General features: G+C 33.5%; 1 protein-coding gene across 1 annotated transcript in view; it reads left to right on the top strand.

Annotated features, from left to right (window-relative positions):
* Positions 1–26,986, top strand: part of LOC105295867 (serine/threonine-protein kinase TNNI3K) — a 268,258-nt gene that overhangs the window by 10,205 nt on the left and 231,067 nt on the right. The window contains exons 3-5 of the mRNA XM_011365693.1: positions 863–948; positions 2,028–2,125; positions 19,018–19,128. Coding sequence (XP_011363995.1) covers positions 863–948; positions 2,028–2,125; positions 19,018–19,128 — 295 coding nt within the window. The remainder of the gene's footprint in view (positions 1–862; positions 949–2,027; positions 2,126–19,017; positions 19,129–26,986) is intronic.

The raw sequence follows: 26,986 nt of genomic DNA, 5'->3' as shown, positions 1-26,986 counted from the left end.
TTACAATGATACAGACAGCTCACTAACCAAAGATTGTGCTATCTCACTAAAGCTGCTAGAGATTTAAATAAGCAGAAGGCAGCTTGAAACTGACCTAGGAGGCCAAGGATATGATCTCATTTCTACTAAAAAATGTCCTGGGAGTACCAACGACCTCAAGAGGTCAATAATTTTAGCTTTACATTCTTTTTCAAAGGCTACCTATAGCTCTCCAGGGCCCTTCTGGGGCAATGGTCTTTGTTCGAACAAAGGCAAAGATGTCATTAATTGAATCACTAACACTACTTCCCCTCTCACCTGAGACTGTATCATAGTACGCTATCAGAGTTTAGACTTTCTTTATCTGTGGAATCTGACCCAGTCAGAGCACAAGGTACCTTTGCTTCAGGCAGAATTTGTAATACATTGCTACTGTATTCCTTTATCTAATCTCTTTATCAAATGCTACCTTTTTTTTTTTTCTTTTTGGAGTGAATTTCTTGAATTTCTCCATAAATGTGGTGTGAAACTCTAAGTGTGAAGGAGAAGAGTTTATTTTCAAATGTATATGTTTTCTATATATACATAAATTTTAATTAATCAAGGTGCCTTGAAAAATTCAAAATATTCATAGAACACAGAACTGTGCATGAAAGTGTTTAATTTAAACATGGTCTCTCAAGCTTTCAATATTATTTTCTCTTGATTTTAATTATTCTTCATATAAAGATATATTCAAAATTCATTTTTAGGTACAAAAGAATCCTTAAAAAGATACATTTCTGAATTTACAATATCAGGATCCCTTTTTATAATTTTTCAAATGAAAAATAATAAACTGAAAGGTAAAGTTTGTTATCATCTGTAAAATATTTTTTTTCAGCTCTGATGATGCCTTCAGTCAAGTCAATTTAAATTACCGCACAGAAAATGGACTGTCTCTGCTTCATTTATGTTGCATTTGTGGAGGTGAGTGCTTGAAACTCAATACTTAGTAATTAGTTTTATACAGTGATTTGAGCTGCTAAATAGTCTACAAGAGAATTCTATTTATACTAAATTTTCTCTTTTGTTTTGCCCCTACAACTTGATAACCTTCAGTTGAAATAGTAACTACCAGGCAGATACTTTAATTGATTTAGATCTGAATTTAGTTTCATTGTGTTTCTACCCTGAACAAAGTCACTTAGTTTGGAAATCCAAAAAACATTTTTTAGTATTGGACGTGCTAGTGAGGGATTAGGTTAAATTTAGAAGTACGTAAAGCATTTCCCAAAATATCATCAAGCAATTGCTTCACAATCTTCAGTAAGATATATGGAAAGTAGTAAAATCCAAGGATAAAATATCAAAGGAAAGATTGCTCGAAGGGAAGATTAACGGTTTAATTTGGCTCATATTTTGTTCTGTTTTGTTTATTAATGTATCTCAAACACATACTCAATACGTTTATTTAATTAGTGAATTAATAGTGAATATTTGTTTTGTTAATGCAAACTTGTATTCATTGAACTCAATTTTTTAAATAGAACACTAATGTGTAGGTATCGACTCTCACCATATTCCTTACCCATGCCTGTCAAACAAATTAATCAGACTACTTAAAAGATCTTCCTCCCAAATTTAAATGTGCCTTCCCAACCTTAGTCATTTCCTCCAGTTTTCTCTGATCTAAATAAGCTCTACTGCTCATGGTGTTCTGCAGAGTCAAGTACAATTAGATTTTCATCTAAGCTTTTTTTCCTAGTAGTTTATTAAATTTTTTTCATGTTTTTGTTTTAAAACCATCTTATGATGAGAGCACTAAATAAAAATAAGTAACACAAATACATTAAAATACACAGCTTTGATACAAAGTTTTATAAGTGTAATAGAAATATTCACTAAGACTATCAATTAATAGGAAATTTCACAAATGACCTGCAGAACAGCGATCTGCTATTTTCATATATCAGTATGACATTTATTGTTAAGTCAAAGAGAGATTTTTAAAGTCATTTTTTCAACTCTCTCAACAATTTAATCTTTTTTTCACGTTTCTCTTTAAGGCAACAAGTCTCATATTAGAACCCTTATGTTAAAAGGGCTCCGCCCATCTCGACTGACAAGAAATGGATTTACAGCCTTGCACTTGGCAGTTTACAAGGTACATTTTTGTTTCCTTAAATACTGTATTAGAATCAAAGATGATGTGCATCTTTACACTTCTTCTTCTTTTTTTTTTTTTTTTTGGCATATTATTAATCATGGAAAACATTCACAGTGACTAGAACATCATATTACTGAATGAGTTTCTTTCTCTTTATTCAGCAATTATCATCTGTTTACCAGATACATACTCTTTTTAAGGCTTTCTATGTTTAACTGATTTAATTCTCAGAAGCACCCTATGAGTAAATATTATTATTACCTGTTCAGAAAGTAAAGAGAAAAGTGGATTGGAAAATTGGCATACTCAGTGCTGAGAAACATCTTTGAGATTGCCATACTATAAATTTATATAACATATAAATTAAATATATGTAAATTGTTCATTCTCTGATCATAATAAGTTTCTAAGCATCTGTATTTATTATGAGCTAAATGTAACACTAGGTTTTATAGGCATTATTTCTTAATTATTAAAATAACCTAGTGAGGTATATATTAGGTTTTTTTTTTACAGAAAAAACTGAAATTTAAAGTTAGATATTTAGTTAATGTCTAGATATCCAGAATAATGTTTAGAATCAAGTACAGTTGCCTCATACTCCCAGACTTTCCTTGTTATATTCCATATTTCGTTCTTTTTCGATTTCATGTGAATCTGAGAGGATTTTGTTTCAGTTCTGGATATGCAGATGTGGGGGGCAGCTGTTTGCTCATGTCAGGATCACTTTGTACTACATCCCTTTCCCAACATTTAGAGAATTTCACTGTTACAAAAGGAGCCTTATTTTTCCATGATTCAGATTCACACATTCCTGTGATTCATGGTGCAAATGTTCTAATGTTCATCCTATTTCAAGATCAGTCAATGCTTAGTCAATTTTTCTGGTTCCTTCTGGGAAAACTTTAATACCTACTAACCATTCTGTAAAACTTGAATGGAGTCCGAATTGAAAGTGTAGGAAAGTGTCTGATGCTGGCTTTTCTGCTAAATGGCAGAAGGTGAAAGTAAAAGAACTCCAAGGAATAAAAACCCGATGGATAGTCAAGGCAGTGTGTGAAACCATGAATTCCAAATCTGACTAGGAGATTTTTTTTTTAATAATAGTTCATTTTCATAAGATTTAGCATGACACAACCACACAAACAGGTTCTGAATTAGTGCTATAATCTTTAGAGAATATATTTCTTTCACCTCTGTTTATCGACATTAAATTTCTATTTTTAGAGTTCCCTTTGCTCTATTTCTTCTGTTTTCTTATATTTTACAGAAGAATTTGTGGACTATAACTTTTTTAAAACAAGTTTAAATAAATTTAGAATCTTGGGATACAAGATAGGCAATAATTCTTAAAAGGCCATACTAGGATGCATGATTACTTTGCCTTAAAAAAGGCAAAAAACAAATTTAATTTATCATTCTGCTTTAAGCACAGAAACAATATAAAATAGCCATTTACCTACCGTTGTATTAAATCTAGTTCTAATTATCCCTTCCCTGAACTACTGCAATAGGTATACAATTCATTTGGGGCTCCAGTTCCCTTTCTCTATATATTTTAATGTTATTTCAAACAAAAATAACATTATTGCCAGAATAGTACAAGAAATTTCTATATACACTTTATCCAGATTTACTAATTGTTTGCATTTTATCTCATCTCTCTTATCATTCTGTTTTTTTTTTTCCCCCCGGAAACCTTTGAAGGTAAATTGAAGACAACATTGCCCCATTGTTACTAAAAACTCCAATCTTTTTTCCTAAGAAAAAGGAAATTCACCAATATAATCACAATATAATTATCAAAATCAGAAAAAGTTTTATACTGATACAATACTATTATCTAATCTATAGTCTAATTTCAAATTTGACCAATTGTTCCAATAGTGTCATTTATTTGTCTTTTGATTTTTTTTAGGATTCAATCTAGAATGACACAGATTTAGTTTTCTTATCTCTGTACTCTCCTTTAATCTGAAGGAGTTACCTTGCTTTTCATGGCTTTTCTCAATCTTAATATTTTTTGATACATACAAAACAGTTTTTTGATACATACGAAAGTTATATTTATGTATTTCTTTAGATTTTCATAAAAATCACAATGGAGCTTCATTTTGTCCTTAACACTCACAAAATGAACAATGTAATTTTCACATCTTTTTATTGTCCACATCCACAGCTCTTTCAGTTACACACTCTGGCATGCTGGACCTGCCTCAAGGCTGCGTATTTTTTATCAGTGATAACATCATCAGTAAGAATGGAACAGATGTTTAGTTCTTCTTCTTTTTTTTTTTTGTATTGTTTTCGTTTGTAGTTTTTTTTTTAAAAAAAAATAGAGACTAGATTTATTAAGGTATAATTTGTGCACAATAAAATTCACAGTTTCAAGTATACAATTTGATAACTTTCGAAGATGTGGATAGTCATGTACCATCATCATAATTATGATATAAGGACTTTTCTATCATACACAAAAGTTCCCTCATACCCTTTTGCAGTCAGTTTCCTCCTCCATCTAACCTAGCTTCTGGAAACTTCAGATGTGTTTTCTATGACTGTAGTTTTTCTCTTTCTAGAATTTAATACAAATGCAATTTATTAAGTATTTTTTTAGAAAATATATATGGTTTCTCCCACTTATTATAATGCTATTGCTGTGTGTTCAGTAATTTATTTCTTTTATTGTGGAGTTATATTCTCGTCTATGGATATACCACAATTTGTTTAATCATTCATCTGTTGACAGACGTCTGGATTGTTTCCAGTTTTTGACATTATAAATAAGCTGCTATTAGCATTCATTTATAGATCTTCATTTGAACGAATGTTTTTATTACTCTTGGGCAATATCTAGGAGTGGAATTGCTGGGTCACATCATAAGTGCATGTTTAATTTTATAAAAACATGGCAAACTCTTTACCAAACTAGTTGGTATATGTAGGATAGACTGGGTATCTAAGTTTTTAACAAACAGACTAGGCAGTTTTGATATAAGCAGTCTAAGACTATATGTCAAGGATCATGTTCAAGACTTGCAGTTCAAATCGATGTCAGAAGATCAGCAGGCTCTGCCTCAAGGTAGAGATTTTTATGAATGCAGAATCTTACCCCCTACCCCATTCCTACACAATAGAATGTGCTTTTTTTGGTTTTTAAGTCCCAGCTGACAGGTTTGTAGGCGAAAGTTTGAAAAGTGCTGTTCTAGAGTACTTCATTCTTTAGGTCAAGCACATTCATACTTTATTGTTTTTATTCTTGTTATTTCTTCTGCTTATTTTTCTAAATTTCTTTTTCTGATATGAAATTATTACTTATTTAAAACCAAGAAAAATTGAAACTTCTTGAGCTTCTTGAACTCCCAAGCAGATTTTATTGTATTCTCTTTCGATTTTCAATTACAAACTCACATCCTTTTTTATTACAGCATTTTTAATTACTTATATATTTGGATATTTTACATATTGGTTTGTGAACTTTAAACATTGGAAGTAAGTCATTTTCTTTGATTACTCCTTGTATAAGATCTATAAAAGATCCTTGGTAAATACTCTAGAGTAATTAATATGTATCCAAACATTAGCTCAAAAAATATTTAATTTTTATCAATGTAATATACCTTAATAAAGACTGTCAGTTTAGAAGTTAGACTACTTGTGTTTATATCTCAATTCTGAGACTTAATAACTGTCTATTTTTAGACAAATAACTCTTTCCTTCTGTCTCTGAATTGGAGCAAATAGGATTGCCTATTTTATTGAATAGTTTACAGTTTCAAAAAAGACAGACTATATGCAGTATTTAGCAGTATACCTAGCACGTAATAAATACTCAGTAAAAGTTAACTATCATGATGAACTTTAATTTCAACAAATATTTATTGGAGACCTAATGGGTCAGCCATTTTACACAGACAAACAAAAAGAAAAGAACTATGTCTTCTGGATTATTACATTCTAAAAGAGATGAGAATATATAATCCTAACATCAAAGCAGTGAAGTGCATAATTAGCTCAATGGACCCCAAATATTTTTTATCATGTGCCATGCACCCTAACATATATATATATCTGTTTATAAATTATAAATAACCATGAACAAAAATCATCAGTAAATATTTCAAAGCAAAATACTCTTTGGCAAACAGTGTTAAAATTTGTGGATATAAATGCATATTTCGAATATCCATCTTGATAACATCAAAATATTTTGACAAATTTATTTTCTAATATGATTAGATTGTCATTAATTTTACCTGTCATAAATTTGGCTTACAAAAAGCTCAGATTAGTAAAAAGAAAAATACATCTCTGACATTTTTCTTTTCTTTTTCTAACATTAGTAAAATATATTTGATCTGTGGTTTTGTCGCAGGAATATTTTAAAGAATTTTTAAGGGTCAGTTCAGTTAAAATTAAATATTAAAATTCATAAATACACTTAATTTGGCTCACATAAGTTATAATGCATACTCATTTACTAAGTGCAAAAAAAAAAGAGTGAGGGGCAACTCTCAACTTGTCTCCATTTGGAATTCTAAGTTTTTATTATATTATGGTGCTATATAAGACACATGACTAACTGATACATGAACTGAGACCACCAGTGCAAGCTTTTATGTTAAATACTAGTAAAATTTTATTATCTTTATATAAATAAAGTTAAATAGAATTTATAACATTTTCTTCTTATATCCTAATGCATTTTCTTAGAAGATTTCTGTCATATTTGCAAGCCATTTTGGGGCATACTCCTTTGGATGGTATCTAAATTCTACTCCTAAAATGAAAGACAAGACTTTGTGGGAGAAAAAATGAAATATATGTAGTTTCTAGGATCTTAAATAAGAATGTTGATGAACAAAAGCTTATTAGATCATCTAATTTAAAGTCATATATACCTCTTCTTTAATACACAGACAAACCACTTAATACAATTTCTTTAGTGAATGAAAAGTAGCATTTTGATTAGTCAACTTTTTTAGTTATTTTATATGATACAAGCAGATGTCAAATGGTTATTTATTCCATCCTACAGATTTCTAGCAAAATCTCATTCTCATCATTCAGAATAAGTCATTTTATATATTTTTTACAAAGGGAAGGACATGGAAGAGGGGAATATTTTAGTTCAAAACTATGTTTGTCTGACCTAACTAGATCTAGGTCCTTATTGCTACACAACCATGACTTTCAGAAAACTGTGGGATTTTTTTCATGGTGATTCATAGCCTGAAAAAATGTATCTTTTTTTTTTTTCTGATTTTTTTTCTTCCTTAGCATAAAGTTAAGATTTTTTTTCAATTATTCTAAAATCCAGGACCCAAAACATGTGGTTCATAGTTTCTGAATCCTCTGTCTAGTTAGATCAAAATTTCTCTGCCTCGACACTACTGTCATTTTAGATTCGATAATTCCTTGTTTTGGGGAGCTGTCCTGTGTATTGTAAGATATTTAGCAGCATTCCTGGCATTTGTTTTCTAGATGCCAGCGGCCACTTCTATCTCAAGTTGTGACACCAAAAATGTCTCCAGACATCGCCCCTGGCGGACAAAACTATTTGCAGTTTGAGAACCCCTAATTTAGAAGACAATGCAAATTGATATTTTTCAAATCTAAGTATCTTTTTTATTTGAACAAACAGTTTCCTGATTAAAAACTGCATTTTCCCCAAGTGGGAATTTGTCAAGATAATAATAAAAAATTCTTTGAAGAAAAAACCAAAATTTTCAATAAAAAGGAATTTTGCTTTTTGCATAGTTTTATTCTCAGTTTCCAGTTAATTGCAGCTTTAAAACACTGTTTAATACTTAATCCTCACTTTAAGGAACTAGAGAACATTTTTACCCACAAAGTAGAGCAATCATTAAGATGGATTTTTTCTATACTCACATTTCTTCTTAGTAACCAAATATTTCATAATCTTTTTGTTAATTAACATGTTCTCCCTAAAAAGCTAATAGGATGCTAACTGAAGATCTTAATTTATCCTTCAGTTCTTATATTAGACAGCACTATTCCTGGAGAAGCTCCCCCAACCCTTCCCAAGTGTGAATTAGGTGCCCCTTCAATATACTCATTTAGCACTCTGTACTTACTTTATCATACTCTGACTGAATCTAGATTTTATTACCGATTATTTCTCTCCATCTTTTTCTAGATTAGGTGGCACAATCTCACAAATCTTTGGGAATGAGGTGGGTAACAAATGAATGAATATGTTAACTAATGTGGCAAAGTTAACTAACACTCAAAGACTCAATGTTTTTGAAATACAAGGAGTGGCAAATTGGAGAATTTATACCCTATGTAAAGGGAGTAGTCAATATTCAGCTCCAGTTAATCATTGCTATGTAGAGATCAGTGTAAGCTCAGTATTGCCCAAAATTTCAGAGAATCATAAATTATGTAAAGTTTCCTGATATTTAAATGTTGGCATTTAATTCAAAGTTTTAGTTGTAAATACTGTGTAGGGCAAACTATACACATCTTTTCCCCTTGTCACCTGTTTGTAATCTCTGATAAGAGTTATGAGCACCATCAAGGCACAGACTGGATCTAAATTGTTTGTTATCTTATTCTGAGCCCTTACAAACAATTCCTGGTGTATATTCATCAGTAAATATGTACCATAAATAAATAAATGAAGTTTTAATTCCATAGTGACTATGAAAAAGGAAAGTACTTGAAAAGAGGAAGAATCACATTGACATTGGGCAACATATTTTCCTGTACTGGGCATTAAAATTGGAAATCAAGAAGTTTCAGATATCTCTTTTAGGGATATGTTAATAAATTTGTGGGAATAGAAAGTATAAAAATGGATTGAAAATAAATGGAGTTAAGGAAATTAATATTGATTTCTCTTATATAAGGCAAAAGATTGGGCAGTAACTTGAGGAGTGGCAGGATCACAGAGATTTCTACAACAGTGTTTTTCAGTCTTCTTGAAGTCTTGTCCTTTTGTATACATATAAAATTCAGTGTTTAATTTTTTTATTTTTAAAATAAATAAAATATAAGTGAAAATAAATTAAAGAAATTATAATATTTAATATGTTTTTCAATCAGCATATATTTGCATTTTCCAAACTCCCAGAGATTCTGATTAGCTCTACCCCATTAAATCATCACTATATTACTGAATGAGAGAATAAGTATATTCAGAGACTAATTGGAAGCAGCCCACAGGAAGAAAGTGATTATGGGAAACCAGGTAATAGAAGAAGGGTCAGCAGTGGTGATGAGAAAAAAATAGGTCAAAAGCAAATTTAGAGACTTTACTGTTGAAAGAGTACAGGTACTTAATCTAAGAGTGTTTTCCTTCTCTTTTTTCTTTCTTTTTTTCAAAATTTCAAGGAAAATCAGATATTTCCACCACACTGAAACCTTTAATAATTGATATCTTTTTTGAAGATAAATTTAGAATTATTTCAACAAGAGGCATATGTAGGTGTGAACCTTCACGAGCAGTTATTTTTATACTGATTAATGGATCCTTTCATTGGAGATGTCTATGACACACGAGGCAACTCTAGTCCATTAAATTTTAATGCCTGGAACTAAATGTATTTCATATTAAAGGCCTGCATGCTCCCTTGTCCTAAAAGAAACCTTAATATTCTTTTAAGGCTACAAAAGAGCTTTTATTCCTTTTTCCCTTACAAACACAAACAGGCTGTGACAATTGCTGTGCTGGGTAAATTGGGTCAATGACGAAAACTACTTAGATAAGGACATTATTAAAATATTTATTTATATATCTCTATTTCCACATGCAGAAACTCAGTCTTCTTTCCAAACTAAGTTCAGCTCTGCCTCAGAGCTTGATGTGACACTTCAGGGAACATCAGAGTACTAGAGTTGCTTAGGATATTACAGAACACAATTTAGCCCAAATCTTACAGGTGAAGAAATTGAGGTATTTTATGATTAAATACTTTTGGGGACAGAGTAGACTGAGATGTAAGGTGAATATTTTTATAGAGAAAGGTCATTCTTGTGGGTGATATGTTTAATATAAATATGTAAACTTGTAAGGATCTCAACGTTATAAACATTTGCACGTAAATAATACCATTTGATCCTTATTACAACCCTATTAGGTACAACAGGTATTAAATCTCTTTTTCACAGATACAGAGCGCATAGGGCTTACATGCGAAAAGCAACAAATTGGGACTAGTAGGGTATTTGAGGGTCGAGAGATAACATTTCGTATTGAGAAGAGCATAGGATTCAAAGTCAGAAGACCTACATTAAAATCCCAGTTCAGCTTCAATTTAATGTGCATTAAAGAAACATATTTTATGATATGGTATGCCAGTTAAGTTCTCGAAAAACAGACTCTTAAAGGAATTTAGGAGTGCAAAAGATTTATGTGGAAGTGACACCTGTGAGAGGAGAAGGAAGGATGCAGAAGTGGGCGAGGAAGCTGTCAGACCACAGTACAGACTTACTAAAATCTCTGCCAGACCAATATGAGCTCTAGAGCAAAAATTGCCTGTTAGAAGAGTGTCACATTGTGCAGAAATGGCTAGACCCTTTTACCACCACCTTTTTCAGTCACTAACAGGAGGCCATCCTAAAAAGTAGCAAATCCCAGCTCTAATGCTGCAGTAGATCCTAAAAGAGCTAGCTGAAGGAGGCTGCCAGCTAACCATATCCCTGGTACACTCTTCTTGAAGGGAGATCTGCGTGGCACCTCTCTGCATCTGCTACATGTGGGGAAATGCTCATGATTTTATATTAAATGAAAAAGAGAGATTGCATACCTTTATATATAGTATGAGCTCAATTCTCTACATAATAATTGATAATAAAAATTGTGTGGCAAGCATTATGTTAAATGCATTACATTATTGAATTCGCACAATAACTATGAGAGCGATACTATTATTATCTTCATTTTACAAGGGGTGGGGGGGAAACAGCTTAAGAGGTTAAGAAACATGTCCCAAATGTAGAAGTGGCCATCAGTATGCAAACACAAGTTTGCTTTGCTGTGCTAGTCTGTGCTCTATATAGTTTTATAAAGGACCATATATAGGAAAAAGAATAGAGGGAAATACAGACATAAATGATAATAGTGATTATATGGTAGTGCTATAGATTATTAAATTGTCATTTATTCCTTTACTTTATTTTCTAATTTTTTACTTTGAAATGTTCCAACTATCTATTGAGGCTTAACAAACTACCCTAAACCTGGTCCTGCATTACAACAATCATTTTATTATTCTCATGGGCCCTTAGTTCAGAAATCAAGACAAGACACAGCAGAGATGGCTCAATTCTGCTCCTCCATGTTTATGACCTTAGCTGAGAAGACATAAGTGCCTGAGGGTTGTTCAATGAGCTGGAGGCTTCACATATCTCATGCCTGGCCTGGGATGACTGTAAGATTGGCCTTAGCTGGTTCATTAATTGGAGAGCCTTTGTATGGCCTGGGCTTCCTTACAGCATGGCTGTCTAAAGTTAGACTTCTTATATGGTAGCTTAGAGATTCAGGAGCAAGTTTTTCAGAAAATAAGGAGGAAACTATGTGACTTTCTATGATCTAACTCTGGAAGAAACATAGTTTACTTCTGCCACACTCTGTTGGTCACAATCCACCCAGATTCAAGGAGAAGAGATACAGATTTTATATAGCAGTGGAAAGATTGTAAATGAATACTTGCCATGTTTTAAACCTTCCAGAGATGTATTATTTTCATAACCAGAAGAAAGCAATTTTTATCCATTAAAAAAGAATCACAGGACATTGTTCCATAGTGTAGCGATTAACACGTCTGCTTTACACGCAGAAAGTCCTGGGTTCACACCACAGTGGAGCCACAGTCCATGGTCTATGGCCATGCCACCCTGAACAAGGCTGGTGTCTGATCTCAGAAGCTAAGGCAGGTCGGGCCTGGTTAGTACTTGGATGGGAGACCACCTAGGAAGACCAGGTGCTGTAGGCATAAATAATAATAAATAATAAAAATAAATAAAAAGAATCACAGTTTAATTTTTATTTAAGACTAGAATTAGCAGAATTCTGTATATTTAAATTTATATAATTTGCTAGTAGAGAATCTGAGTTCTCTGACACTAATGGCTACTTATCTTGGCTTTATCCATAGTAACAATCATAGAGCTAACAACAGGCAGAGTATTAGATGCTTTGTTAGAGTTTTATGCATAGTACAGATTTGGAGTTGCTACCAGTACAAAAAGTTTTCATCCATTTACATAAATTTTGGAGGTCTTTTGTAGCACAAATGCTATTTTTTTCAGGGAATAGCTGGATTGATTTTTTTGTCCAAGGCTCACTTTTTCACATATGGATTTTCTTTTGTTTAAAAACAATAACTATTGTCCATATGAATACATTACAGAGGCTTATTTACCTTATACTTTAACATGCTTCTGTGTGTCCCACTGAATAATAATGCTGTAAATTTGGCCAGAGAGTATGTAAAAGAAAACCTGTTGGTTCCCCAGAAGAGTATTTGCTGTGCAAATCTTAACAGTTTCTTTTAAAATTTTTGCCTTTTGATACTTGTTATATATTATAGAATGCCAGCAATAAATTACATCGGTTTTATATTTATAATTTGCCTAATGTTTTTGTTTTATATGAATGTCCTTTCTAGGAGGTATTTACTATATTGCTGAATTTTAAAATTTCTGTTGAGTAGGGGAGAAATATTTTGGGCTTGTCAGTTAAATGCAACAAAATACAACAAAGTACATCCTCTCAAGTTTTTCCTTGAATTTTACATATTTCTTAGCCCATAATAAGTAATTTGTAAGTAGCGATGACTATTTTTGTTACATTCTCTTTAGTATGGCTTGGTATGATAAAAGTTCTATTTTAATGAGAAATCAAACCAAATGCCTATTATGAAGGAATCATAACATACATTCTCTTAAATTCCACAAATTTTGTCTAAATAAGGAGAAAACACAAACAGTTGAGTAAAGCATGAATGTGTTTACTAGAATCTGCCTATTAGATAAATATTTCATATACTCCATGATTTACGTATAATTTACTTTAATTAACAGTACAGTGGTTGTCATAAGATAGACATTCATTAATAAATATTTGTCAAATTAAAGTCATCTTTTTACTGATTTGTATGAATTCTTTATAAATTAAGCATACAATTTATATGTTGTGAATATTCATCCAATTTGTCCTTTATCTTATATTACGTTTTTAATACTTTAATTTGATCAAACTTATCATATTTTCCCTATATTTTTACAAATAATTTTATTCTTTAAAAGACCTCCACTTTCCTGCCTTTAAATAAATGCCTGCTCATCTGCATGGACAAATATTTTAAGGTGATGCCTTTCCCGTTTACTCATGTCTTTATCTCTCACCATTCAAAATTAAAGATTATCGTTGAGGTTAGAGTTAACTCCTATGAATAGTTTTTTGTTTGTTTGTTTTTGTTTTTGTTTTTTTTCTGGAGCAGGGAGAACTAGTCGACATTTTCTAATTTCCAGTACTGGTTCAGAGTTTTCCTGTTTCATTCCTCTGCTTATTTCAATATGTAACTAGTAAAGTAGGGAAAGCAAAGTTGTGGGGAGGAAATAGTAATAAAGGAGAAAGAGGAGCTAGATGGTGGAGTCAAAGCACTCTTTTATTTGGAAGTTTCCACTGAGAGCTATACTGAGCTCCAGACTTCTATGTCCAATGGTAATAAGTTATTGATTATTATTTTGGCAGGTACCTTTTCAGCACTTCAAATGTATTATCACATTAGTTGTGGATACACAGTTTATATGTATTTCATATCAGGTGGATACAATTATTGTTCCCCTTTTTTTATAACCAAGGAAATTAGTGTAAAGGGATTATATAACTTGCCCCAGTTCACATAGTCATTAGCAGAGCTAGGATTCTAACCAGGGAAGCTAATTCTAGTATGCACAACCTAACCCTACATTGTAAGTATCTCAGACTGAACATGTAAAAAACAAAACATTTTACTTCTATCTCAAAAACTACTACTTCTTGATTCTTCTCTATCTCAGAACCATGTCATTCCTCAACTATCTATTGCACTTGGGAAAAATCCAGACACTCAGTGCCATGGCCTGTGGGGTCCAACAAAGTCAGGTATCTTTGACTACAACTTGAACATTACATTTTTTTTTTAACGTCCTCAACTCTCGCTTTCAAATACACTAAGCTTTTTTCCATCTTAGGACTTTTACACTAGCAACTCCTGTCCTTGAATGCCCATCCTGAAATTGTGGCTTGCATTTCTTCTTTTTGGTATTCATCATTTATCTCAAAGATCACATCTTCAGTGAAGCTTTCCCTGACTACTCAAATTAAAGTAGCCACTTTATCATTTGCCTGTTTTATCTCATAGCTATTGGTACTTTATGATACTTTCTATAATGTTTTCTTATTTAAGCTAAAGGGACTCAGGGTCATTTGGAATAAGAAAATGCCATTAATGCAAACAAGGAATGCTAGGAGATGATTGATCACACTGAAAAATTTATGAATGGTATTTACAAGAGCAATTTTGAATTTCTAATTTGAGATTTCTTTGTTAGGCAGGGTATATGAGATTTGGACTTAGCAGAATAGTCAAGACTAAAGATAAAGTTTATCAGATTATGTAAGAATTACCAAAGGTGGTGTTTAGAATGAGAAAGGGCTAAACTTAGGGTCACTCCTTTTTGGAGACAGAGACAAAGAAGAAGCAAAGAGAAGGAAACTGGGAATATATGGTTTAATGAAAGCAAAAGAAAGAGGGATTACAAGAAGAAGATTTGACTACAGAGATGAGGAAGATGATTGACACTAGATTTGTTTAACAGACGATTACCTCCTGAAACTGAGAAGGTGATTTCAGGACAGTGGTGAGGTCCTAATGCCTCAGGTGAAAGAAACAGGCATGGTGTTTTCTCTTGACAGTATAAGACAAAGGAAAAGGGAGAATACATATGCCTTAGTGGGAAGGAATAGTATAAGAAAAAGCAAGGTTATATGTGCAAAGATTATGGTGAACTCAGTTGGGATTTATGCAAGATTTGGGTGTACATTGCTAGGGATCACTACAGAAACCAGATGAGAGCTCTCAGCAGTGAGTGTCAATAGCTTCTTCCAGAGGTGTGAAAAATGAAGGAAACAATGGAATTAAAATTAGCTTTTCTTTTTTCAAAGAATAGAGCAAGCATAAGTCTGTAGACTGAGCAGAAAGAGCCAATGGAACAATAAAGGAAGATGAAATCTTTATTTAACATTTTTTAGAGCAGGTATGCCGAGTGGAAGATTTGGAAACTACTTGCATACCTCATTTTATTGCACTGTGTTTTAAATGGCTTTGCAAATGCTGCATTTTTTATAAATTGAAGGTTTGTGGTAACCCTGCATCGAGCAAGTCTATCATCACTATTTTTCCAATAAATAACATTTGGTTCACTTCATGTCTCTGTGTCATATTTTGGTAATTTTTACACTATTTCAAACTTTTTTTATTTTTATTATATTTGTTATGATGATCTATAATCAGCGATCTTTTATTGCTACTATTATAATTGTTTTGGGCACCATAAACCATGCCTATGTAAGGACAACTTAATCAATAAGTGTTGTGTGTGTCCTAACTGCTCCACTGACTAGCTGTTTCCCAACCTTTCCTTCTCCTCATGCCTCCCTATTCTCTGAGACACAACAATATTGAAATTTAGCCAATTCATAACTCTACAATTCATAACTCTACAATGGCCTTTAAGTGTTAAAGTAAGAGTTGCATGTTTCTCACTTTAAATCAAAAGCTAGAAATGATTAAACTTAGCAAAGAAGGCATGGTAAAAGCTGAGATAGGCCAAAAACTAGGCCTCTTGTGTTATTCATTAGTTAGCCAAGTTGTAAATGGAACGGAAAAGCTCTTGAAGGAAATTAAAAAGTGCTCCAGTGTTCCCTCCAGTGAACACACAAATGATAAAGCAAAATAGCCTTCTGCTGATATAAAATTGTAATGGTCTGGATGGAAGTGGTCAGACCAGCCACAACATTCCCTTAAGCCAAAACCTAATTCCTAAACAAGGCCCTAACTCTCTTCAGTTCTATGAAGGCTAAGAGAGGAGAGGAAACTACAAAGAAAAGTTTCAAACTAGTGGAGGTTAGTTCATGTGGTTTAAAGAAAAAGCTCTCTCTATCACATGAAAGTGCAAAGTGAAGTGGCAAGTGCTGATGTAGAAGCTGCAGCAAGTTATCCAGAAGATCAAGCTAAGATAATTAGAGAAGGTGGCTACAGCAAACAACAGATTTTCAATGTAGACGAAACAGCCTTATATGGGAAGACAATGCCGTCTAGGACTTTTATAGAGAGAAGTCAGTGCCTGGCCTCAAAACTTCAAAGGACAGAGTGACTCATTTGTTAAGGTCTAAGGCAGCTGGTAACTTTAAGTTGAAGCCAGTGCTCATTGACCTTTTGAAAAACCCCGAGGGCTCTTAAGAATTATGCTAAATCTATTCTGTCTGAGCTCTAAATGGAACAACAAAGCCTGGATGACAGCACATCTGTTTACAACAAGGTTTACTGAGTATTTTAAGCCTACTGTTGAGACCTACTGTTCAGGGGGAAAAAAAAAAGATTTCTTTCAAGATATTACTGCTACTGACAATGCACCTGGTCACCCAAGAGCTGCGAAGGAGATGTACAATGAGATTAGTGTTTTCATGCCTGCTAACACGCCATTCATTCTACAACCTATGAATGAAGGAATAAGTTTAACTTTCATGTCTTTTGTTTAAGAAATACTTTTCATAAGGTTATAGCTGCCACAGATAGTGATTTCTCTGATAAATCTTAGCAATGTAAGTTAAAAACTTTCTGGAAAAGATTCACCATTCTAGATGCCATTAAGAGTATTCATCATTCATGCAAAGAGGTCAAAATATGTATATTAACAGGAATTTGGAAGAAGTTGATGCCAACACTCGTGGAAGACTTTGAGGGGTTCAAGAATTCAATAGAGAAGTAACTGCAGATGTGGAAATAGCAAGAGAACTAGAGTTAGAAGTAGAATTAGAATTATCATTTGATAAAACAGATGAGTTGCTTCTTATGAATGAACAAAGAAAGTGATTTGTTGAGATAGAGTCTACTCCTGATAAAGATGCTGTGAAGATTATTGAAATAAAAACAAAGAATTTAGAATATTACATAAATTTAGTTGAGAAAGCCGTGTGAGGGTTTGAGAGGATTGACTCCAGTTTTGAAAGTTCTATAAGTAAAACAATATCAAACAGAGAAATGACACATTCTATGAAGAAATACATGCTACAGAAAAATTATTTGTGAAAGGGAGAATCAATCAATTCAGCAAAGTTTATTTTATCTTATTCTAAAAAATTGCCACAGCGACACTAACCTTCAGCAACCCCCACCATAATCACTCAGCAGCCATCAACATCAAGACAAGACCAGCAAAAGGATTATGACTTGCTAATGTTATTTTTTTAGCAATGAAGTATTTTTAATTAAAGTATGTACATTGTTTGCTTAGACATAATATTATTGCATACTTAATAGACTATTGCATAAGGTAAACATAACTTTTATATGCACTGGGAAACAAAAAAATTTGTGGATTCACTTTATTGTGATACTTGCTTTATTGCAATGTCCTGGAAATGAACCAAAAATATCTCTGAGGTGTGCTTGAATAACATTAATTTTGCTATTTGAAGTTCTTTACCAAAGTTTTTTTTCACTTTTTTATAATGTCTAGACCTTCACTTATGTGTCAGTAATAAGAAATTAAACTTTGTTTTTTAATGGGAGAATTGTCTTAACCAACAGTATTTGCAAGTATATATATATATGCATAAATGCAATGGCCTATCCTGTGAAGACTTGACATTCTTGCCACTGAATGTGTTTGAGATGTTGATGGGCCAAATATTATGGAAGTTGTGGTTTGAATTCTTGCTTTGAGGAAGAGAGTTAAACATAATAATAACCTTTCTTTATATTCTCTCCAAATTTCAAGTTTTATGACTATGTGGCCCTCTACATCACTCTTTTGAGTATTCTGACTCATAAAATGAGTTTGTAATAGTAATTTTTCACAAGATTGTTTGGAGAAATATTTAATTTTTCATTTTTAATTCGTTTTTTTATCACTATTTTTGAAATCCTACCAAGCACCAGGCTTAAGTAAGTTAATGCATATGAAAGGTTAATTACATAATAAAAATTCAATTACTGTTAATTGCTATTAATATTATTAAAAAGTTCTTCAAAGTTCTGGCTCTTCAAAGACAGAAATATGGTGCAAATAAGAGCATGAAGAAAGTAAGGATTACTTTGGTTATTGAATAAATTATTCTAACTTACAGGCTCAAATAATGCTTCAAACATATTCACTGTTAAAATGAGTTAAGTTAAGAAAGACACTATTGATTAATTATGTATAAGGCCCATGACACTACGTGTCATTAATTATGTATAGGACCCATGACACATATGTACTAGAGATGAAGCAATTACTGAACTACCATGAAATAGTCCACTGCAGTCAATTTAATAGTGCAGTTGCTGGAGAAAGGACATTTATTGGAGTGACCTACATGTAAGATTGAGTTCAATTTGCAAGAGCCTCACCATAGGTAAATGTCCTGTCTTTCATGGTCAAGTGGTGGAGGATTGATTGTAATTGAACAGCCCTGTCATTTGTTCCTACATTTCAACCATCTGAGAGCTGTTCTCTGCTATCTCATGTGCTCTTATGCAAGAAATCACTGTTAGGTTTTTTTTTGAACACCTAAACTGCCTGACAGTCAGGGAATCAATACATCCTGTTGCACACCATTGAAACCTGCTATTAGTAGAAAAGTAACATAAAGATGTGTTTCTTTACAGGATAGTGCAGAATTGATCACTTCCCTGCTTCACAGTGGAGCTGACATACAGCAGGTTGGATATGGTGGTCTCACTGCCCTACATATTGCTACAATAGCTGGTCACCTGGAGGTAAGTCACGCTTGAGTCACCTGTAAAAGTAAACCTGCTTCTTTGTATTCTTGTTCTCAACTTTTCTAATGCCGGCTTTTGTGTGCGATTCTAAGAGTTGGTTTATTCTTTAGCTACTGACCACACTCATTTATTTTGGGGATCAAATTAAGCTATATAAATGTTATTATTTTGATAGGCAATTCAGTCTATTTTTGTAACAGTGTAACCAAACCTCAATTAATATAAAAAATGGCTAGATACACAGAGGCTTTATAGCAATGATTAAGAACCTAGGTTCTGGAGTCAGGCAACTAAGTTTCCGTCACTTGCCATGTTTACATCAAGCAAGTTACTGTTCTTCATGATGTATCTGTTTTCTTTATTTATGAAATAGAAATAGTAGGCCCATTTTAATGATAAAATTAGATAACTCATATAAAGCACTTTGCAAATTGCTTCACACAGAGTAAGGACTCAGTGAAAGATCATTTATTTATTCACACATGCATTATTTGATTTATTAAGCATCTGTCGTGCACCAGGTACCGTTCTAGTTGCTGAGGTAACAGTAGTAAGAAAGACAGGCAAATTCTGCATTTTCTTGAAATTGCGTTGTGTAGAATAAGATATACAATAAAGAAAATAAAATACTATACAATGTTAGTAGCGAGTACTAGAAAAATAATAAAACATGGCAAAATGAAAGCAGAGTGATGGAGAAGTAGGCACCACTTTAAATAAAGTATATAGTGAAGCTATATATATATATATATATATAAAAGCATTTGCAAAGGCTCGGAGGTAAAAAAGAGCTAGACGTGTGTGAGGGACACAAGTGAGCCAAAGTTATTACTGTATATGAGCTGGAGGTAGAGTGATGGAGATGAGGTCAAGTGGATGGTTATAAACCAGATCACAAAATGTTTTAAAGACCATGGTAAGGACTCTAGATCTTGTCTTAAGTTTAATTCTTGAAATATTAATTTTATACATTCAAAGCACTTTCATATTTATTATTTCATGTATTTCACAAATCCTCATGAAATGGTTTTTGTTATTACTGCCAGTAATAGATATAGCTGATACAGTACAGTAATTGTCTTTACAGATTACAAAGCCACTGAGAACGAATTCTGGAATACTGGTCATTTTACTCCAAATTCCATGATTTTCAAATTCTATTAATTGTGGTAACCATATATAAACTCAACAATGTAAAAAAATGAAAAGTCTTATATATCTTTATTATTAAACAGCTATTTATTTCTCCCTTTTAGTCGTGTTGCAAGTTAAATTATACTTTCTTCAAATAAGCACACACGAGCACCATGAATAGAACTGCATATAAAATTATACATAAAACCTATAAAATAGATGTAATTCATATCTCTTAGTGTCACTGCAAAGGACTTTTACATTCAATAAATATTAGCATATCTCATTGACAGCAAAATAGTTTCCTTCATGTTAACATTTCCAAGCCTTACTATATCTTATTTTCCATAAAATAATTCATTTTAGTGAGATTCATTGCAAATATAAATGAATTTGTGTTACTCATGAGGAGAGGAGATATCCTATTATAATCACTTAAATATAAATGTTTTACAAAAAAAGAAACCAAGTGAGGCCAGTGATAAAGTAAATGAAAGGTAAATATTAAGAAGTCTGGGTGAAAGAATTGGTGAAGTAGACCTTAAGTTCCAGTGAAACACATTCAACCTCTGAATGCCAGGGAAATGACAGAATATGTTATGAAAAACAATATCCTTTTTGTCTGGTGATAAGCTGATTACATATATGAGTAATAGAACTTAAACAGAGTCAAAAGCAATGTAATTAACAGGTTGGTCTTTTCACCTCCCAAACAATACCTATTTTATTTTTTGTAAATAATATATGAAAGGAAATATACTGATTCTACCAGCCTTAGGGCAAACTTTACCAGTATAATTCCAAATAGATCTCAACTCTTGTCTTGCAATTCTTCACAGGTTCTCCAACTTCTTTCGTTAGCTGTTATATAACATTTAATGACTTTTATAGTCAATCATTGATGCTACATAAAACAAGTATAGATACATTAGCGTTTATTCTCTTCTTATCTAATGGACTAATAAATTACGGATCAGATAATAGGACAATGGTATTCAAAAAACCTAAAGACATCAGAATTTTTTTGAATTGTTAATTTCAAAGCTAGTAATTGCAGTAAATACCAGCTTTTAGTATATTTTCATCCATTTAACAAATATTTTTGAGCTTCCACTTTTTTCATAGCATAGTGCTATAAATATGGAAACAATACAAGAAAATACAACATAATATTTTTCCCTAAAGACTCTATAGTGTAGCTGGACATACACAATATCTACACAGGAAAAATTATAAGCAATTCAAAAGTAAAATAGCAACATAGCCATAAATAAGGAAGAGGAAAAAGTGGAAGATCAAAGTTGGTTTGATAATTAGGAATAATTAGAAATATGATAATTATATAACTAGGAATGTCTAAGAACACAAAATTAGAAGTCTTAGAAGTTCACTGGGAATAGAGATCAATGTGAACTAGAAGAGTTAGGGAAGGCTTCCTGAGACAGGGTTTGAAATTGAGCTAAACTTCGAAAAATAATGAGAACTGGACAGGAAAAAGAAGAGCCATGTCTAAAAATTACAGTTGGCATACAATATTATATTAGTTTCAGGAGTACAACATGGTGGGTAGATAGTTATATTACTTATGAAGAGATCATCCTGATAAATCTAGTACCCATTTGACAACATACATAGTTATTACAGTATCATTGACTATAATCCTTAGGCTATGCTTTACAGCCCTATGACTGTTTTGCAACTACCAATTTATACTTTTTAATCCCTTTCCCTTTTTCACTCACTGCCTGCCTGCCACTCCAACCTCCCTCCCATCTGCAACCAACAAAATATTCTCTGTACCTATGAGTTTATTTCTGTTTTGCTTGTTTATTTTTTTCTTTTTCTTTTTTTGATTACACATGTAAGTAAAATCATACAGCATTTGTCTTTCTCTATCTGACTTACTCTACTCAGCACAATACCCTTTAGGTCCAATCATGTTGTTGCAAATGGCAAGATTTCATTCTTTTTTTTTTTAATCGCTGAGTAATATTCCTTTGTATATATGTACCACTTCTTCTTTATCCATTTATCTATTGGTGGACAACCAGGTTGCTTCCATATCTTGGAATAGCTGATTCAGTCCTCTGCTTCATGTAATCTACTTTCGATTCCCACATTCTCCATTTCAGTTATTGCATCCTTTATTTCTGACTGGTTCATTTTTGTTTTCTATCTCTATTTTTATGTTTTCTATTGCTTTATTAAAGTTCCCACTGAGTTCATCTACTCTTCCCCTAAATTCATTCAGCAGCCTTAAAACCACTGTTTTGAACTCTGTATCTGATAGATTGCTTGTCTCTATTTTGTTTGGTTCTTTTTCTAGAGCTTTGTTCTCTTCTTTCATATGGGACATGTTTGTCTCCCCATTTTGGGTGACTTCTCGTGTTTGTTTCTATGTATTACATCAGGCTCTTATATCACCTGCTCTTAGTAGAATGGCTTTATGTAGTAGGTGTCCTCTGTGGCCTAGTGGCACAGTCTTCCCTGGTCACCTGAGCTAGATGCTCTAGATGTGTCTCTTTTATGGTTTGTGTGTGCCCTCCTGATGTAGTTGATCCTTGGTTGATGTTTGCACATGAATGGGAAGGATTGACACTCAAACTGATTGATTGTGAAGACTGGCTGATGAGAAGTTGATCTTATAGAGCAGGATTCACTTTAGCAGGGCTCTGATGCCTGCCCATTCCCTTTGGGTGTGTCATCCTCGAATGCAGTCCCAGGTGGTACTCTGACTTGGTCCAAAGCCAGCCACCAGGTGTGCAGTCTCTGCCCAGGACCACCTGGCAAGAGACAGCAAGCAATCCACAGATGGCCACCACCTATGCTGAGATTGGAGGTGCCTCAAGAGGTCAAGCCATGAACCAAAGTCAGCTGCCTCTAGTACCAAGCTTGGGGCTGCTCTGCAAGAGGTATGGGGCATGCAGAGGTCAGACACTGCTTGTTTGGGGTTTGTGACCATTTGAGAGGTTTTATGAAAGTCTGCAGCATGAGCCAAGATAGGCTGTTTGTAGGTAAAAGCCACTGAAAATGGCTTGGGTAAACCCATAAGTTGGGAGTGGTAGGGTCTCAGGGAATCACGTGGGCAGGGCAAACAGTGTTAGCCAAGTTGATGAAGACTCAGATATAGCAGCCACCTTCATCTGCACACTGGGAAGGGGGAGGGCCCAACAAAGGAACAATGGCTTCTGCCAGCATTTCTGTCTAGGAGCAAGCTGCCCCTCTAGCCCTCACCCTGAAGCTAGATAATTCGGTTCTTCCTCGTATGTCCCTGGCACTTTTCAAGCTGCTGCCCTTGTGTTAGAGCTCAGAGCAAGTGAGTCTGGCAGTGAATAAGTTCTCTTGCAGGCTCCTTAACAGGAATATCTGTGAATCCAGATGCCCTCTGTCTCACTTAGCCACAATCTCTGCTGGTTTTCACAGCCAGAAGTTGTGGGGTCTTCTCTTCCCGGCACTGGAACTCTGGGCTGGGGAACCTGTTATGGGGCTTGGACCAATTGTTCTTCAATGGAGGGAAACCTCCACATCTGAGATAGCCTTCCCAATTTTTAACTGCCACACGTAAGTGTGGGACCAGAACATTCTGCATCTCTGCCCCTCCTACTGTCTCCATATGGCTTCTTCTCTATGTCCCCAGTTATAGGACTTCTGTTCACCTAGACTTCAAATGATTCTCAATGATGATTGTTGTGTAGTTTAGTTGTAATTATGATGTGATCACGAGAGGAGGCAAGCACGGCATTTACATACTCTGCCATCTTGACTGGAAGCCTGAGCTGAGCCACATTTAAGAGACTGTAGATAGAATTATAGAATGAAACAGATTATGTTTCATTAAGTAACTTTGGATGTTAGGAATGGATCAGACTAAGGAAGTTGAGAATAGAAGTCCAAAGAGTTTAATTCAATTCAAAAAGAAATTATTATAATTTATGATGTACAGTACATAAGACTAGATGGTGCGATAGATAAAGAGAATAATAGAACAGAGAAGCTCTTGGTTTTTAAGGCACTTCACAGCCAATAGGATTTTTATTCCAACAGAAAATTGAGAGCCATTGGAACTTTTTGAGTGAGAGAATAAATATCAAATGTGTCGAAGAGGATTTTTTTGACCACAGTATTTAGTATGGATTTCAAAGTGATATGATGAGTAAACATCAAAGATAAAGGATTGGGTAAAAGATTCAATTTAGAGAAAAATCAATTAGCTCTAGACATGTCAATATCTGATGACATCCAAATTTTATGTGAAAATGTGAATTCATTATTTAGGAATATACAATTGGCATTTAATGGAGAAGTTGGGACTTAATGTAAATTTTTGGAAATTATTTGTGTAGAGGTGATATTTGAAACCATAACAATACCTGAAAGTTGTAAATTGGGTCTGAAGATGGAAAGGACTGAGCCTAACAGAATATCCACAGAGACATGAGGAATTACCTAACAGCCATTAAGGAGACAAAGATGGATTGTTCAGAATGGTCTGAGGAAAACAAGGATATTGTAGTATCACCATAATTCGGGATATAAAGAGAAACAGATCAAGGATTCTAGGTATCAAATGGTGCAGACAGGTTGAGTGCAATGGGATAAAATATACATATAGTATTTATTTGCTACACCAAAACTTTAGGTGCTACTCCACTCCTACTTTTTACTCTTGGTTAGGAGGGGTGGTGGCAGTGGATCAGTGGGAGTTCCCTTTCATTCGTGGTCACTTTCTTTTATTGCCCACCTTTCTCTATGAAACAATAACTGATGCTAAGTCTGACAGATTTTTTTGTCTGCATATATCAAATTCAGACCTTCCATTACTGTCCCAAGTGTGTTTGTCCTCCCATAATTGTGAATTCTATTAAACAATTTTACAATAAAATTTACATTGACTAGGCAGCTAGCTGTCTCCTTCAATAATAAAAGAGAACATGTGCTGCAGATTCCTAGACATGCTGACTACAATTTGAGGCTCAGATTTAGATTTACTGTGCTTTGAAAAGCAGGCAAATATTGGTTGTCCTGTCTCAATACATCTCCCTGACTGATTTACCCATCTATCAATACATATGCACATGCTGCTTTATACAAAGCCTAAAATCCTGTTGGCAACTAATAAACACATATACACCCTCTTTTCACCTTTGAGTCCAGGGAACACATGAGTTGTATGCTCTCTCAAGCATGGAAAATGAAAAATATTAGCTAACATTTGTTCATGCTTTATTATTTACATACATTTGTCATTTGGTTCTCTTGTGAAATAGCTACCATTAGACTCAGTTTATCAGTGAGGAAACTGAGGGTTAGAGCACTTAAGTGACTTCTACAGGGCCATTTAGACAATAAATAAATGAGATGGATAAGACTCAAACATGGTTATGTGGCTTGAAATCTGTCGTCTTCTAAATAAAAGAACAGTTACTCTCTTATGACTCTTAGGTGTATTGCTAAAACAGAGCTTATACCCATAAGATAAAAAGATATTCAGAAAACAAAACATAAAGTACATATGTTAGTATCTAAAGTCCAGACATTGCTACATGTACAATTACAGTAACATTAATTTATTCAAGGATAAATTTATATGGTTCTTAGAACATGGGCTCCAGAACTCATGAAGATATAATGCATGTATGTGAGTGTGTGTATGCGTGTGCACACACACACACCTAAGTGTAAAGCACTTTATACTTTGTGAAATAACTCTTTAAAAAGCTGTTACACTTTAGTGTTTCATGCAGTGGTTTTCTCAGTCATCAGGAGACAAATCAATTAGCTTTAGACAATTACTTGAATAGCAAATAGAAAAAAAACACATTCAAGATGATGCAATATATAATTTATTGGGATTGTGGAATATTTTATTTTTCACAGAAAGGCAGAGTTTCATATATACTCTGTGCAGGTGAGAGCATTATTTTCATAGCTGAATTTATTCTATCCTACCTTATGCCATTTTAAGCTTGTAAACACTTATCCGAGCACTGCTTTAGAAGTTATTTTAGAATTTATTTCTGATTTCAAGGAAATGCAATTGATGTTATTCCAGTTCATTCTTAACTAAATCATGTAGATGTTTCAGGAGAGAATTTTGTTTACCAGGAAGCTTCTGACTGTCTATTTCTTTACAAAGGCTTTAGTTTTCTCCCCAAAGGGACAAACAAGCAAATGGTTGGAATGGTAAAATGTGGTCTCAGTCTCTCTCTCTCTCCCTCCCTCTCTCTGAGATACTGTACTCATGAGTTTTATAACCAAAACATACCAGATCTGCTTTCAGTTATATGATTAGGCAATAGCCCCTTGTGAACTTCATTTGGAATCAGAAAAAAAATAGTAAAAAACAGTAATAATTAATAAGTTTGAAGTGATAAAGTTGTGTCAAACATCAATTGATTTAATCCTCATTTGGGATTTTGTCCTCATTTTCCAGATGAGAAAACTGAGGCACAGAGAAGTTAAGTAACTTCTGTAAGGTGACAGAGCTAGTAATTGGTAAAGCAAGTGTTCACATGCTGTCTAGTGTCAGAACCAGCTCTCTACTCATGATGCTACACTGCCCTTCTAATCCAAACCACAACCTCTCAGCCTACCTGACCAGAATTTAAGTTTGGAAATGTTAGATACAAGCTTAGAATGCAAGTGTGCAAGAAATGTGCTCTTTACTCAGATCTGAAATGTCTCAAAAACCAAACACATCAAAATAGTCTGGTGTCACCTT

The sequence above is a fragment of the Pteropus vampyrus genome, unplaced genomic scaffold (genome assembly GCF_000151845.1).
Source record: "Pteropus vampyrus isolate Shadow unplaced genomic scaffold, Pvam_2.0 Scaffold115, whole genome shotgun sequence".
In the NCBI taxonomy this organism is placed as follows: domain Eukaryota; kingdom Metazoa; phylum Chordata; class Mammalia; order Chiroptera; family Pteropodidae; genus Pteropus; species Pteropus vampyrus.
The sequence above is the reverse complement of the archived record's forward strand: the minus strand, read 5'-3'. Positions and strand labels throughout refer to the sequence as shown.